Here is a 15,504-nt window from a genome sequence, read left to right on the forward strand (position 1 = left end):
CCGACAAACGCGTCTGCGAGGGAGGCAACACTACATCCTGGAACTTTAACTTTAGGGCGTGGTCACTTGAAGAAAAATTGTCCTTGTAAGGAAGTGTCTTTGTCCTTTTTATCCCAAATCACATTGGTTCGCCGACCAGCCTACTCTGGGGATCATTTACGGTTCAATTTGGGGATTACTTCCGGTTGGGGATCATTTGCAGCGCGATGCATCTTCAGGATTTTCTCGACAAACTGAGTCACTTAAAAGATACAAGGTACAGATTTATTCCCTGCATAAATATTGTGGCAAATCAACTGGTAATTAACATTTAACTTAAATTGAGAATTTTTATCTACAAACTTCTTTTGCTTAATGTTTTACATAACCCTAGCTAATATAATTCTATTTATAAAATTAAATTATCAAATTTCTCTAAAATAAGCAGAAATATCTATAATTTCAGCACAGAGACAATTCCTTTTGCTTCAACAGAGACTTCATTTATGATATCTGCCCATATTGGAATTAATTATATAGACAGAAGTGTTTTACTGGAAAATTCATACGAAACTACATCCAGGACTTGAGTGGCGTATTTTTTATTATTATATTGATGACATCATTTCCTGCTTTTTCACGGCTGTTTGTGCAAACAGTCAGTGAAAAATGGAGAGCGATAGATTTGTCTATATAATAAAAAGAAAATTACATGGTGGCTTGAAGATATGAATTTTATTTTCTATTTTATCACTCAAAAATAAACTTCATATCTTCGCACCGCCATGTAATACTGATCATATTTCCATCAACCTGTTTTCAGATCATGGCAGGTATCATCTTTGTTTCAAACAGAATCTATGATACATAGATGCAACAAACACAAACCTAGTGGGAAAATGGATAAATGTATACTGTGCAGTTCCAGAAAAAATCCATACCCACCCTGTGGAAGGTCATCAGAAATTCCTATGGGGAGGGGGGTCTTAAAAGTCAAAATTTTTAAAGCAAAGTATTAAGCTAAACTGGAATTTCCTGGGGGGATGGCCAAAACAAAAAAACCTTCCATGGGGGAAGTACGGATATTTTTGGAACTGCACATTTCAATTCAGAACATCATTTAACATTGTTCAGCCTGTCATCCTTGGGTGATGTAAAAGAAACGTTTTACTAAAGCAAACCTGAGCAAATATCTCGTCATTCTACTTGATTTATATATGGCTGCTGCTTCGATTAATCTTATATAATTAAAAGGCAGTGTCACCTAATTTTAGTGTCACTGTGAATAGCCAAAAAGCGTATGAATCATAAAATAATGGCTGAGTTTCGTTAACAATCCCTACTAGTGCACAGAAACTACTTTTAATTATGTTTGGCTGCAGATCATGGCTAGGATGTAAGTACAGTGGAACCTTGATTTTACGATCGTCGACCTAATGATATTCCTGATTTAATGATCAACATTCTGTGTCCCTGCAAAAGTTATTTATAAATCCAGAGTTCATTTACAACGATATCCTGATTGCTGTCCCCTTGCCATATCATAAAATCGAGGTTCCACTGTAGATTGCAACTTGAAAAAATTGGCCAACTTTTTCAAGTTTGTCCTGTGTATTTTAGAGAAGTCACATAAAACTGGTTATAGTTTGTTCTTCCATTAGGAGAAAAACCTTAATGTTTTCTTCCCAGTGTTGTAAGAGCAATTCCATGTTACAAACCGGGTTCTTTGTAAAATATTTGGAATGAGCAGTTTTTACAGCAAAATCGCCATGACAGTGCCCCTTTAACTATAATAAATATTGTTTATAATTTATATAAGATTAATCTAAGCGGCAGCAATATATAAATCAAGTAGAATGATGAGATATCTGCTCAGTTTCCACGCGTTGGATATGGGATGATGGATAGCCAACGTGAAGTGTAGCGCAGAGTTGCCTATAATCATTTCATATCCAACAAGCACGAGTGGAGTTATTGTTTTAATTAAAAACAATCAAGAAATATTGCTAGATCTTGCTGATTTAACTTTGCAAGAACAACCAGAAGACAATTATTTTAATGGTTGCTATTTCTCAGGCATGATATAATGGCTCATATACCATGACCGCTTATCTAATCAAATCCACCCTAATTAACTATTGTATTAGCTTTTCTGGTGTTTACCCTCATTTATTTAAATAGTCTTTATTCTAAAAAATTACTAAAATTACTAAAATTACTAAAATTACTTTCTTCTTGAATAACAGCATGTTTCAAATAAGAATTTTCACCTCCAAAATACTGCAAATTTTATGTGTTGCTATGTTTTACTTCAAATGAAAAATATTAAAATTGCAATTATTTATAAGTCAGTCATGTAATTTGTTTTCTTGCGTGGTGATTGTTTGTTGCATATCGTCAGCGTAGCATGCACAAGCCATTAGATAGACATTTGCTTGTCAGTCATTTTTAAACCGATGAAGGTGGAAGATTTTTGGCCAAAAAGGCTTTTATAAGTTTTATGTCATGTTTTGACATTTTTTCAAGTCAGAGTCTGACACATTTAAGATTGTATTATGTTTTATTTCTCTTTCCAGTATTAATTTTGATTCAATATCAAGCCCTCTCCCATGTGTTGCATAAAAGAAACACAAGGGAGAAAATTATAAAATGGACTGGTTTAAGTTTAGGTCATGACTCTCTCTAAGGCAGAGATGTTGGGCGGCCGGGGCCATCACTATTTGTTTGCCTTAGAAAGGGGTTCATACATTGCAAAGAGCCAATAGTTAAACAAAGAGAAGAAAAATGTGCCCAACACTAGTACCCAACATAATGATATCTGGCTTAGAGAGAGACTCAACTGTACAACAACAAACCCCATGAACCTCACTCCACCCTCTTCCCCGCAGTCCTCTCAACTGCCAATAATAGTATACATGTAATGTTACATGGGACAACAGGCAGAGATGCCAGGTTGGGAGAAGTCTACAGGAGGAGAGGGGTATCTATGGCAAAATTGAGAAAGATGAATTTTTGAAATACTGCATAATTTTAGCATCAGAAAGTGTACACAGGAAGAAGTCATCTGAAGGAATGTGCAGCAACTGTGAGTATAACTGATGGGTGGCAGATTCAGACCCTACCCCCAACGAACACTCTCTCCTACTCAGAGACCTCTTTTCAGTGCACTCAAACAGAGACAAATAAGGAGAGTGAAATAATGAGGATTGCGGGGAACAATGGGCCACTTTTTCTCCAATTCCATTTTTCGTCTCATTTTTGGCTTTTCCTCCTTTTTAATGAAGAAGCCTCTGTAGAGGAAAGAGCTGTGAGCATAGGTCCTTTGAATCTTCCTGCAAAAAATAGATGAGTGAAAGAGGATTTTTCAGAGTTAACTGAAAGTGAATGGGTTTCTACACTCAGGGCGTGCCAAATGGACATTGGCTGTTTTCACTTTCAAGTATCAGTCTACCTTAAATTATTCTGATCTACCATTTGAGTTAAAGACCAAGCTATTGGTATTAAGAACAGCAACCAGCTTTCCGCTGAGTAGAATCAAGATCCAAAGTTGAACCAGGTGATGATTTCGCCAATTTTTGTTCCACCAACATCTGAGCAATACTGTTAAAAGTATCTTGAATTCCTTCCCCTGTCTTTGCTGAGGTGAGGACACTGAGGCTGCACTCATTTGAAGTGTTAAATAACTCAATAGTTTCAGTAGCTATCTGAGATTCAAGGTCCTTTTTGTTACCAACAAGAATTTTCTTTGCATCTGGAGAATTTTCTTCCAGGTCACGAATCCAGTGTCCTAAATAATGCAGTGATGAAGGCTCATCCACGCTGTACACAACAATAGCTGCATGGCAGCCACGATAGTAGTTGTTAGTAATTGTGCGAAATCTTTCTACTCCAGCAGTGTCCCAAACACCAAGCTGTAAAGTAAAGAAAATACTCTTCAATTTTAAGGTCTTTGTGAGTCTTCAATGAAACATGAAAACCTTAAAGGCATATTATTAACCCGGCTGCATTTTTGCCCCACTTTATGACCCTGAGAGTTTTAGCCTTTTTCTCTACAAGATCGAGCTAATTGAATAGTTTGTAGTCATGATCCCTAACCTGGGATCAAGTTCCCCTTCCCTCGCCAGAAAAGGCCCTTTTTGGGGGACACAAATGCAGTGCCTGATCGCCATAATACCTACAGTCCCTGGAAAACACTGCATGAAGCGATTAACATCCAGAAGGTGTGGGCACGGTGCATAGCCCTTTTTGGCAAGCGATAACAATCAATAACCAGCCCTGTACGTGACCTATCAATAATTGGCACTGACGGCTCCAACCAGTCGATATTGATTGATCGATTGATTGATTGATTAGGTTTTTTTTGTTCATATTACTTTCTGGTATATTTTTATCAAAACAATTTCTTGTGTCAGGGTATTGCGTTTCCGATCAGTGATTGTCATTGCTTGGATATGCCAGGTAGCATGTAAGTAGCCTGCAGAACAGGCCTTAATTTTTTTGTATTTTTTCAGGCAAACATAGGCAAGTGCAAGGTGAGTGCAGAGCATGAGTGACACACGATGGAAGGGGCACAAAAAAAACCGCTTGTCTGTGCACCATTGTTCATGCTGTTCTGGTGCCCAATTTTGCCCCCTTCCTGTTGCGCGTGGCGCTCACCTCGTGCCTGCCTCTGCTTGCCTAAAATATGAAAAAAATAAATAAATAATAATAATAATAATAATAAATAAAAATGAATAAATAACGCCTGTTCTGCAGGTTGGCATGTAAGTTACCCTTATCAGACGTTTTGCAAAGAAATGTAAGAAAAGTTGGCCCCACCCATGGCCAATCTCCATGTAAACCGTGAGGTCCTTAGAACACTAAACAAATATAAAGGTAGTAAACATCTTTGCCATATTTTATTTAAAGTCATGTTGAAATCTCTCCAAAAACAAGTTGTTTTTGCTTTTTAAATTTTCGGTCATATCAAAATCTGCTGACAAGCATACGTAACCTGGAATAAGCTTATTTGACAATGAAAATGTAAAACAATAAAAATGTAAAATTATGTTACAAGCGAAAACGGTTATTTCAATAACCCATGACTTTATATCAAAGGAAATGGAAAGGAGCTGGGTAATTTCAAGAAAAATGGGTCTAACGCAAGTTTATAAGCTGACTGAGAACTTCAATAAGTTCTTACATACGTATACGCTTACCGTAACTTGTTGGTCGCCAACTTTTACGTACATAGAAAAACTGTCGATTCCCACCGTATTTTTCCTCCTTTCGTGAAACGAGTTGTCTTTTGCACGGTGGAAAATCGCTGTCTTTCCAACGCCAGCTTCACCAAGCAAAATTACTTTAAAGAGCGGACCCTTGTCGGCGTTCAGCGCCGCCATTTTGTTTACAATCGAGGAAATCCCACGGTTGCAAATGTTTGTCATCCAGGGGAGGGGAGGTAGGTGTTCTGTGACACCAGGTGAATTAAGGACGTTCGCGCTAATTGTTTATGCGCATCTTTAGTGCGCAGGTAACGCACACGCCAAGCAATGTCACGCGCAATTCATGGTTGACGATACACGGAGGAAGACGGAGGTAAACACACATGTCGGCCGACGTGACAGCATTAAAAAGAAGGAAAAGGGGGAAATTCATCTCCGTTGCACAGTTTTGAAACGAAAAATCGACGTGAAACGATTAGACGGGTTAAGTTTACAACAAAAAGTCCAAGAAAAGGCATCGATACCTGCGGGTATTTCGCGCCATGAGATTAATATATTTACTTGACTCTCGATATAATAAAATGATTGAAATGCAATACTTTATTTAGTCTATTCGTCAATCGAAGTCACCTTAAGCTTTTTTAAGTTTTGACAGTAAACGAGAAAGTCTTACCCTGAAAGCAATTTTATTGATCAAGAATCCCGTGTACAATCAATCTCCACATAACTATTCTAGGTATATAAATAAGCTTACTTCTCACATTTTCGCCTCGCTCACGGCTATAGATGCATTTTCCTGGCATTGGCTAAACAGCTGTGTAAGTTTTGAAGGTAGAATAACAATAAACAACTTAGACGATCAGAGGTTTGACAGCACACTCGAACGAAAACAAAAAACTATCGAGCAACCATTGTGAGCTGTGAATTATGGGATAGATCATCCTGTTTAGGTTCCAGTGCTTCTCCGACCTGTCACGCAAAAACGTGACTTCCGTAAGTTTCTCCCGTCTTCGACAACTTCAACTGGATTTTGCGGTTTTAAAAGGTCGGTGACCCCCAATTTTTTTTAGACGGTTAGCCTTCTTTGACAGATATCTGCTTACTGTCATCAAACGAAAGAAAAATCAATGTGGGAAGTTATTTTTTTTTTTAATTTATCTACCCACGCGCGATCGAACTCCGCACTTCTGGGGTGGAAATACAATTATTAAATATTAGTGGTAGCTTTAGGGATAATAAAAGTGGAATTTATTTGTTTAATAGATCCTCTGAAATAAACTTCGGCAATGGAAGCTTGTCTCCAGCGATTCGTTTATAAAAATTTTGCATCAACAACCGGTGAGGTCATATCGAATGACGAGGACCGATTTCTCAAAATAAGCGCAAACTTGCAGATGTCATATCTCCGAAACGAAGTCGGTGACCCCCATTTTTTTTTGCATTTCAGATGTAAGTAATTCATAGACTAACTGCAGCAGAAGTTTGAAAAAAAAATCAATGTTAAAACATTTTCGCGCGAACGTCCTTAAGAGACAAATGCAATCATTACGGGTTTTTCGCATTTACACAACGTTAAAAGAATCCAAAAATAATAGCGTGAATTATGAAGTTCAGTTTCCTTGATAAAGTGAGAAGAACTTGCTTACACGCCCCACCTCTTCTCCCAGAGTAATATACACATTGCGCCCGTGATCACAATCTCCCACGCATTTCCGGGATCCGGGAATTCTAGTCGGATACAAACAAAATGGCGGAAGAGAAGCGAAGCGGTCCTCTCTATAAAATTGTCCTGGCTGGTGATGTCGGTGTGGGCAAAACCTCCATATTTCAGAGGTACGACAAAGACAAGTTTTATGATCACAAGAACCCGACGTTTGGCATGGATAGCTTGATGAGGGATGTCATGATCGATGGAAAGCGAATATGCCAGGTTAGATCTAGAGTCGCCCACCACAATTAAGCTTAATTTTTTTTAAGTTGAGCCTATACGTAAGCCCTGAAAAACAGGGCTTTTTTTCCTAAGTGAGTGTCTGGAAAATAGAAATCAGAACCGACCGTTGTCGTACATTAGACTTGAGCTTTTATAGCTTATAATTAAATTTAATCATTTTCGAAATGTTTATAGCCGGTAAAAACTTGCGATTGCAAGCATCATGAATGCGTTCTGTTCAATAACTGTACAACATCCTATGGAACGAAATTGACTGGACAAATTTGATGTGCAAACATTCAAGCCCTTCCATTAATCTCTTGCAATTGACTATTGAGCCATTTGCTGTTTTGGGTTGTGCAATCTTCTCTCACGAAGTTGAGAACTTCAACCGCATGGTTGGACGCAGTCTTTCAATTTTTAACAGGGGCGTTGTACTATCCCATGCTCTGTTGGGAGTTAACTAGTTGGAATTTTGGATGGGATGTGATTACCTGGAACTCAGCAACATTAATTTTAAACCAAAATATCTGATTTTCTTTATTCCTCTTTTTAATTTGTATCAGACTGTTGTGGCAGTTATTAGTTTTTTATAAGTGGATGCATGATATGGTTGGCAAAAAACAAGTCATGTCTTGGAAGTTGCTTTCAGCAGTTTTAGTTCACAAGAATGCAAAAATACTGGCAGCATGAAGTGATTTCTCAAAGAGCTTTGGGCTTTCTTCATAGGCCACTGATCCACACTAGTTGCTTCTTATTTGCAAAAAAATGATTTTTGTGGAGCTAAGGTTTTGCCATGGTAACCAATGTCCTACTTAGCCTTAAATTAATTATTGCCCAACAACAGAGTTAATTTATAGTTTAGCTACATGACTGGAAATACTTTTTTTCATTTTTTTTCTATGAAGAAACAATTTAAGAGGTACAAAACCATGTGATAAGAACTGAATCACCTTTGGTTCAAATATTAGAACTCATCACGAGGAGTGAAAGACGATCTAACATAATTTCAGTTTCAGTAATCTTATTTCTGTCAGTAATGCAGTTACTTAAACACTATTGTACTTCTCACCAGTAGCATTCATGCTTAAAGTAGAAACAAAAATTCACTTTTTTTTTTCATTTTCTGCTTATCTTGCTTTGAAGATTAATGTGTGGGATACAGCAGGCATGGAGAAAACAAGATCTCTCACATCAAACTACTACCGTAATGCTCACGCTGTTATCTTTGTCTATGCCATTGATGACATGTACACCCTGAATGCACTGAAAGGTTGGGTGACGGATGTGGACACAGATGCAAAAACAGCATTAAAATTCCTTGTCGGCAACAAAACAGATCTTGCAGATGAAGGTGTCCAAGTTGAGAAGCAACAAGCAGAAACATTTCGCAAAAACAATGGCTTACACTCGGTGTACGAAGTTTCAGCTAAGACAGGCACTGGTGTCAAAGAGATGTTTGAAAATATTGGAAAGTTGCTGGTTCAAAGTAAGAAGGGTGCTGTTCAGAAAAAAGATCTTTTCGATGTCATTGATACAGAGAATGAAAATGGTTCAGAAAAAACCAGTAGCAGCTGTTGTGGTTGACAGGATTGAAAGTATAAAATTAATATTTATTAATTTACACATTCTTAACAACCCATGGATAATATCAAATTATAGTGGAGCTCACTCAAGCGTCCGTATCAAAGAGGTAGTACCAGAAACTATCCATACCTCCCCCTCAAATTCAGCTTGAGTTCATACTTTCCTTTTTTGGCCTGGGAGGGGGAGGGGGGTGATATGGATATTTTCTGGAAATACGCAATAAAGTTTGAAATTTGTGATTATTATGGCCATTTTGATTTCATTTTTCTTTTCAAGAATGTGCCCTTGATATGAGGTATGCAACTCCAAACTGAAACTCAATCCAATCCAATCCAAATTTTGACTGGATTCAAACCTCGTGCATCAGCTCAAATGTGATCAGGATCAGGATTTGACAACTTTTCTAATTTTTATAACCAAAGGGTACCTGCATTTTCAAGTTTCTTTGTCTCCTTTTTTCTGTGCATCCAGCTCTTACAACCCTTACGTAACTCTAAACATCTCGCTTTGTGTATTTTTTTCCTATTCAAATATGCTTGAAAAGTGCTGAAAAAAAAATGATAAAAATGCATTTGTCTTGCGAGACAAATGAATCCTGGCACTGATCCAATCCTGGATCCAGTTACATTTGGAAGTTTTCATCCTTTGTTTGAACTAGATCCTTAAAAAAAATTAAATCCACATTGCAGTAATCATCTTCCAATTTTGTCCTTGGTGGGAATGCTTGACGGAGTTTCAGTGTAATGTTAAGTGGATCTGTACCTCTGCCACTTAGATGATATGTAGGTGTTAAACATGATGTTGAAAGCTGCCTGATGTGGCACTTAAAAACAAGTTACTAATTAAAGTGGGCCTCATCAGGCTACTTTTACATGCAAATAGCAATTAAGTAGATTTTAGTTTATTTTAATAATTAGCAATATTATTCATAGTTTATATTTTGGATATCCCTGTTTTCTCCGTAGACTGCCATTCAGTCATCCACGTTATGTAATTATTGCGGGTAGGTTAGTTGGTCGGAATAGAAAAAGTATTATTCAAAAATGAAGAGACAACAAAGGAGATCACCACCATGAAAGGATGTTTGCAAAAGTGATCTTGAAAATCATAGAATTTAGTGAACTTTGGCTTTGAATTTCTCCAAGAATTATTGAAGGTTTGAGAATCTATATCACACATTCGAAAGAGCGTTCCATTCGTTTTTTCAACCCACTTCTCTGTGTTTGGAAGTCGGATGAAACACTCTTTTTCGTGTTTGATAGATTACGTAAAGCGCTTACAAAACCAAGATGGAGTACAAAATGGTACATGTCAATCAGTCATAAACCCTGGGCTGGGCAAAAATGGGACGGCTAATAGCATAAAACAGTTTTTAAAATTATTAAAATCTTGACTAGAATCATTGTTGAAAAATGACAGTTGACACCAGGTCTAGGAGTTTTGAAGTTTTGAATCAATTTCATTACATACAGTGCTTTGACTTAATGTGATATTTAAAATGGTTTCGAGATCCACAACGGTCTATATCAGCATGTTTCCCAGATGTTACAAAAACCAATCTTTTAGACTTAGTACTATTTTCCAATTTTCGAAGGCGTTAGCTATTTACAACCAATATGTACAGAGTTTGAAAGTTGAAAGTTAGTGATAACATGGCAAAATAGCTGTACTGTGTATAAGTTTTATGGCTGCCCAGGGGGTACTTGGTTATATTAGTGACAGGGGTTTAGGGGGAGGTGAATAAGGCCTAGTTGTTAGACCCCAAGAAAAGTCCAAGGGCCCAGAATCAGTAACTCCAAAATTTGGAGTCTATTTGCCCTCACATAAAGGCCCCCAAGAAGGACACTGCCAAAACTTTTTACCCCCCAAAAAATATCTACGATGAGCACCCCCTGCTACTGTAGTTTTAAATTTACCAAAGTACAATTTGTTTGAGCATAAAGACGGTTTATTGAAAGCGGCAAAGAGCAGGAGCTTGCCTCTGAGGATTTGGCATCGTGATTGAAACAGTTTCTGTTGTGAGTAAAAGTTCATTAATAACCACAGCTATGGTATCATCAAAACAATAACCCTCACTTATTAACTAAAGGTACATGTAATGATGTAAAAAACTACATTTTTTTTTTGTATAAATGTAAGAAAATAATGGCAAACATGCACTACATGTAGCAAAGCTGATTTAAACTTAGGCTGTGGGCAACCTTCTCAAACCATGGCTAAAGCCAGCAATTTTGCCAATTAGAGTAAATTCTTTGCCGCTTATTTCCATAAATTATTTCATAAAATTTACCCCCAGTAGGCAAAGTGATCTTGACTAGTGCTTCCTTAGTACCAAGGTAACCCAGTGGCCTATTACAGCGGTTTTCAATTGAGTGTTGAAAGTAAATTTGCAGTTTTGCTTTGGTTTTGCATTACTGCGCTGTGATTGGTTAATAAAACTGGTGCCACTTTCTCATCAAGTAAGATGTAAAACCAAAACCAATAATTAACGGCCTCACTCGCATGTGTTTTCCTATGCTTTGCGCTGGTGACATGTATGTGCTTTGAATTCTGATTGGTTCATTGTGTTATTTGCGTCTGTTGTGACTGGCCAAAGTAATACTTTGGTTTTGGTTTTATGACACTCAATTGAAACCCGCTCTATGCTACTAATCATAACTATAACAAAATTCTCAAATCTGATTGGTTATCAGCAGCCATGATTTGAAGATTAATGGGACAGTGTGCGCGTTATGCCTAAGAAATTGGACAGCACACGCCATTGCACGTGCTGTAATAGGACAGTTGCACTTGACCTGGGTATTTTGCAAATAAATAGTCGAGAAGAATATTATTAACTTGCCACAGTCCTTTGTTCTCGGAAATTGCAATGGTTATGATTAATTGGTAACAGGACTTTGTGTTGTCCAATTCAGTCTGTATCATACTTGGGATGAAACAAATCGGACTCCAGCCATTTTGTTAATTATCACTCATATGATTACAGACCGAATTGGACTCCACTCAGTCTTATTACCATTATTAATCACTACAAGCAGTTTTGAGTGAACTGGTTGCCTTCAATGTTATTAGATAAAAATGTGAATGTTTACTTCTGGTGTCTTAAATTTAGTGAAGTGCACTCTGATATCATGCACCATATTAAATTATTTTTTTATTGATAATTTATAGGAAATGTAACAAAATAGGAGAGAAATTGATTGAATCTTTATACAAATGAATATAAAATTAATAAAAAAATTAAAACATTCTGTCTTAAAATCCCCCTCCCATTTGAGTGTTTATTTGTATACATGTAAGATTCAAATTTTCTCTGCTTCTGAATTGAATGGTTGACACGAAAGCATAGCTGCCATGTTAAATTTCGCTGACTCAATATTGACCTAGTTTCTTTCCAAAACTAAGCGTAAACCAGCAAGAAAAGAGCAATGTTCTCTAACTACATGTAAATTGAAGACCACATGCAAAAATTCAGATGCTTTTGAGCAAAACAAAAATCATCCTAAAATTTGGCAATTACTTTTTTTTTTTAATTTGCAGACAATGTCATATAGCAGTGCAGTCTCACAGTCACAAGACAGGAGGGTTAAAAAAATTCACGAGACAATTACCTGCTATTTTTTTGGCACCATGGCAACAGCCTCTATGGCATGAGAGATGAGATAACTGGGAATATATTGGTATCCTAATTTGTAAGTTTGATGTTATTGTACAATAATTAATGAAACCCATGAGACGAAAATTGTTTCCTGTTGAAAATTGTACTAGTTAACATAGTTGTTTAGATCTCCCTCTTGGGGCATACTAAACTGGAATTGGGTCTCCTCCTTTGTCAAGATCAGTCAAACACACCCGAAGGAGGGAAGTCCATAAAAATGAGGTTTGATGCATGGCGATTAAACTGTCAAACTTCATTGAAAATAACAATATTAATATCAAAAATGGCAGTTAAACTGTTCGGTTTTGATATGTCTACGTGGTTTTAAAAGGCTTTAGGCCAGACCATCGCTATCTACCAATCACTTTCCACTTTCATATGCACCTCCCCCCCCCCTCCCCCATCCACGGCCAAATGTTTCCTAGGACACTTTCTGTTCAACCCAAAATTTCTGGTGAGGAATCAAACGGAAAAGAAGTTATTTCCAGAATAACATTTTGGAACTCTGGGCATACCTTGCAAAGTTGTCCTATTAAACCCTTTGGATTATCTGAACAAAAATTATTGGAAATACCATTCCATTCAGCCATTCCTAGTCGGGTCCAGTTTCTTCAGCTATTAGTTGATTAAATGTGTTCTTTTCGTTTCGATAGAAAACTTGTGAATGGAACAGGTCTGTTTCAAGTTGGTCAGTGTTATCCTGAAAATAATGTTCCATTCAGCACCTCCATGTAATTTTTTTTGAAACTTCAAATTGGAACGTTTTGCCGAACAGAAAGCACCCCTAGTCTACATTAACATTCAACCTGCTCATGTAGAGCAGCACTTCCGCCGTCCTCGCCGTACAGGCTCTTCTTCAAATTCCAGTTTAACAATACCTTTATCTTTACTGTAGCTAGTTCTGTTGCCATGGCGTTGATCAGAAAACAATGAACGACCAATGGATTTCATGGGTGTTGCATTCTTAAACAAATGAACTGCTATAGCTTGAAGCATCTCCTGTATTCCTTTGCCACTTAAAGCTGAGGTTCTAAACTGCAGTGCAAAGGCATTGTCTGGAATGGATTCCATTACATCCTCCTCACTGACAGTTGGATCCAAATCAATCTTGTTTCTTATCAAAATGAAGCAGGCGCCTTGTGCATGGACTCGAGCAAGTGTTAATAGTTCTGCAGCTTGGATGAGAGAATCTTTGTCTGTTGCACTGTAAACAAACAGCACAGCTTGGCTGAGTAAGAAATGAGAGCGAGTGTACTGAGCATGTTGTTCAAGACCAAGAGTGTCCCACAGATTAAGCTGCAAATCAAAATGGAAATTTTATATCAATCAAAAATAATGTTACTAACTACATGCAATAATTACTTTTAATTACAACATAAGCTCTCAGTGTAGCTCAAGGCACACACAAAAAACTTTGTAAAAAAAATTTGTAGCCAAGGTAAACACAGCTTACCAAATAGAGCAGAAATTGCGTTTGACAAAAACCAACTCTCAGCTCATTACAAGTTCTACCCTGTCTCACATAACCATTAAATAAATGCACTTTTAATGAGCACTTTTTCCCGCCCCTTGGTTACTTGGTGTTTCATTCTCATTAATTATTTTGTTTTCAGTATTCTCTAATCAATAAGAAGTAACATAACACAACACACATCTAGATCTCAGGCATTCTTCAGTTCACTAAGGATCCATGGATACATAGTCTTACAAGACAAAATTTTTCCCTCCTCTTTCTTACAAACCAAGTTAATAAAATGCTGAATGCATTTCAGTTCACTGTACTAAAAAAAACCCTGATGGGTAAACAGTAGCCTTAGTGTCCCCAATTCAGATTAAAGTGGTCAAAATTAATCCGTATGTACAGTAGCTGCTAGTATCTTTTACACAAAAGCATAAAATAATTAATGTAGTTTTGGCAGTTGAGCTCTGGACGCAAGTTGGAGAGCCACGTGACAAACACATCACCTAAGCAATACTACGACTTCTTGAATGCCATCCACTGTTACCATCACAATTAAGCCACTACTTGTCCAGCCAATCAGAGAAAAACTGAGCTATGTTGACAGAAGACTTACATAATTTCATCATCCATCAGCATAATGTACTATTTCTATTTCCATTTTATAACACATGCAAAATTTACCATGCTTCACTAATCAGAGGACACATTCACTTAATGTTGTTCGATAAAAGCGATTGATGAGCAGTAATTTGTACGTTCAAGATTTCGGTCATTTTATGGAAACAGACTAAGCATGAGGGCCTGTGGTTTAGTAGTTAAAGAAAGAAGTTGGAAAATGGGAATAAAGGATATGGGAAAATAACGATTACTACCCACCTCAACTGCTGTACCAGCTACTCCTGTTGTTATTTTGCACTCATGATTCTTTGTAGTTTTAGCCACAGCTTGCTGGCAATCCAAATCTGATCGGCCACACATGCGTTGAAAAATGGATGTCTTTCCAACACCTGTCTTTCCACATAGTACAACCTTATATGTATTGACCATCTTGGAACCCTTGAGCTGAACAGTGCTGACTTGCAAAAATCCTCACATTGTAGTAAATATGATAAAGTTTATACTGGCAGAGCACCTTATTGGTACATCTTTAGTTTTGTTGTCAGGTATGGATGATATTCCTCATTTCTGAAAGTAAAATATTCAAAATAAGAGCTAATTAGAAAAACTAATATTCCTTTGGTGTTATTATTTTGTTATGCTTTTCAAGGTTACTATCCCAGGACACTAAGATACACCAAAGATATGCCGAGTGTTTCGAAGTTCCATGCCAAGCTGTCACCAAAGCGCCTATGCTAGGAAAATGTTATGACGACCACCAGTAGACTTTAATTCCCACACCAGGAGCAAAAACCCTGGATATTTTTGACAAAAACAATTTGTTTTCAAAAGCATAACTAATAGGTAATTTTTTGTCATGCCAATAATGCCTATGAGGTAATCAAAAGCCAAGCATTTAAACTAGTCTTACACTGCTTTACACCAGAGACCATGATTAATTATTGTTCGCTAGAATGCTGAGCGATTTGGAAACCCAAACCCTGAAGATCTTTGGTATAACCTACATAAAAATAATGCAGCCTGGGGTACTAAGTTGGGTGGAGGGTGACCTTTTACCCCGGGGGTA

General features: G+C 37.3%; 3 protein-coding genes across 3 annotated transcripts in view; 1 reads left to right on the forward strand and 2 right to left on the reverse strand.

The window, feature by feature from the left end:
* Nucleotides 1-798: 798 nt before the first annotated feature.
* LOC146480259 (ras-related protein Rab-35-like) lies at nt 799-5,394 on the reverse strand. The gene is made up of 2 exons (XM_085109442.1): nt 5,178-5,394; nt 799-3,890 (listed from the first exon to the last, which is right to left on the reverse strand). Exons 1-2 carry the CDS (start codon nt 5,358-5,360, stop codon nt 3,480-3,482), a joined length of 594 nt encoding a protein of 197 aa, XP_084965568.1. The 5' UTR covers nt 5,361-5,394; the 3' UTR covers nt 799-3,479.
* Nucleotides 5,395-6,911: 1,517 nt separating this feature from the next.
* On the forward strand, nt 6,912-11,961 carry LOC146480260 (uncharacterized). Its single transcript, XM_085109443.1, has 2 exons — nt 6,912-7,113; nt 8,260-11,961. The coding sequence occupies exons 1-2, from the start codon at nt 6,931-6,933 to the stop codon at nt 8,698-8,700; spliced, it is 624 nt and encodes a 207-aa protein (XP_084965569.1). The 5' UTR covers nt 6,912-6,930; the 3' UTR covers nt 8,701-11,961.
* Nucleotides 10,627-15,504, reverse strand: part of LOC146480261 (ras-related protein Rab-21-like) — a 5,505-nt gene continuing 627 nt past the window's right edge. The window contains exons 2-3 of the mRNA XM_085109440.1: nt 14,697-15,005; nt 10,627-13,654 (exon numbers count right to left, since the gene is read on the reverse strand). Of these exons, the coding sequence (XP_084965566.1) occupies nt 13,169-13,654; nt 14,697-14,867 (657 nt within the window). The 5' untranslated portion in view covers nt 14,868-15,005 and the 3' untranslated portion in view covers nt 10,627-13,168. The remainder of the gene's footprint in view (nt 13,655-14,696; nt 15,006-15,504) is intronic.

The sequence above is a fragment of the Pavona decussata genome, unplaced genomic scaffold (assembly GCF_977016875.1).
Source record: "Pavona decussata unplaced genomic scaffold, jaPavDecu1.1 SCAFFOLD_53, whole genome shotgun sequence".
Classification (NCBI taxonomy): Eukaryota; Metazoa; Cnidaria; class Anthozoa; order Scleractinia; family Agariciidae; genus Pavona; species Pavona decussata.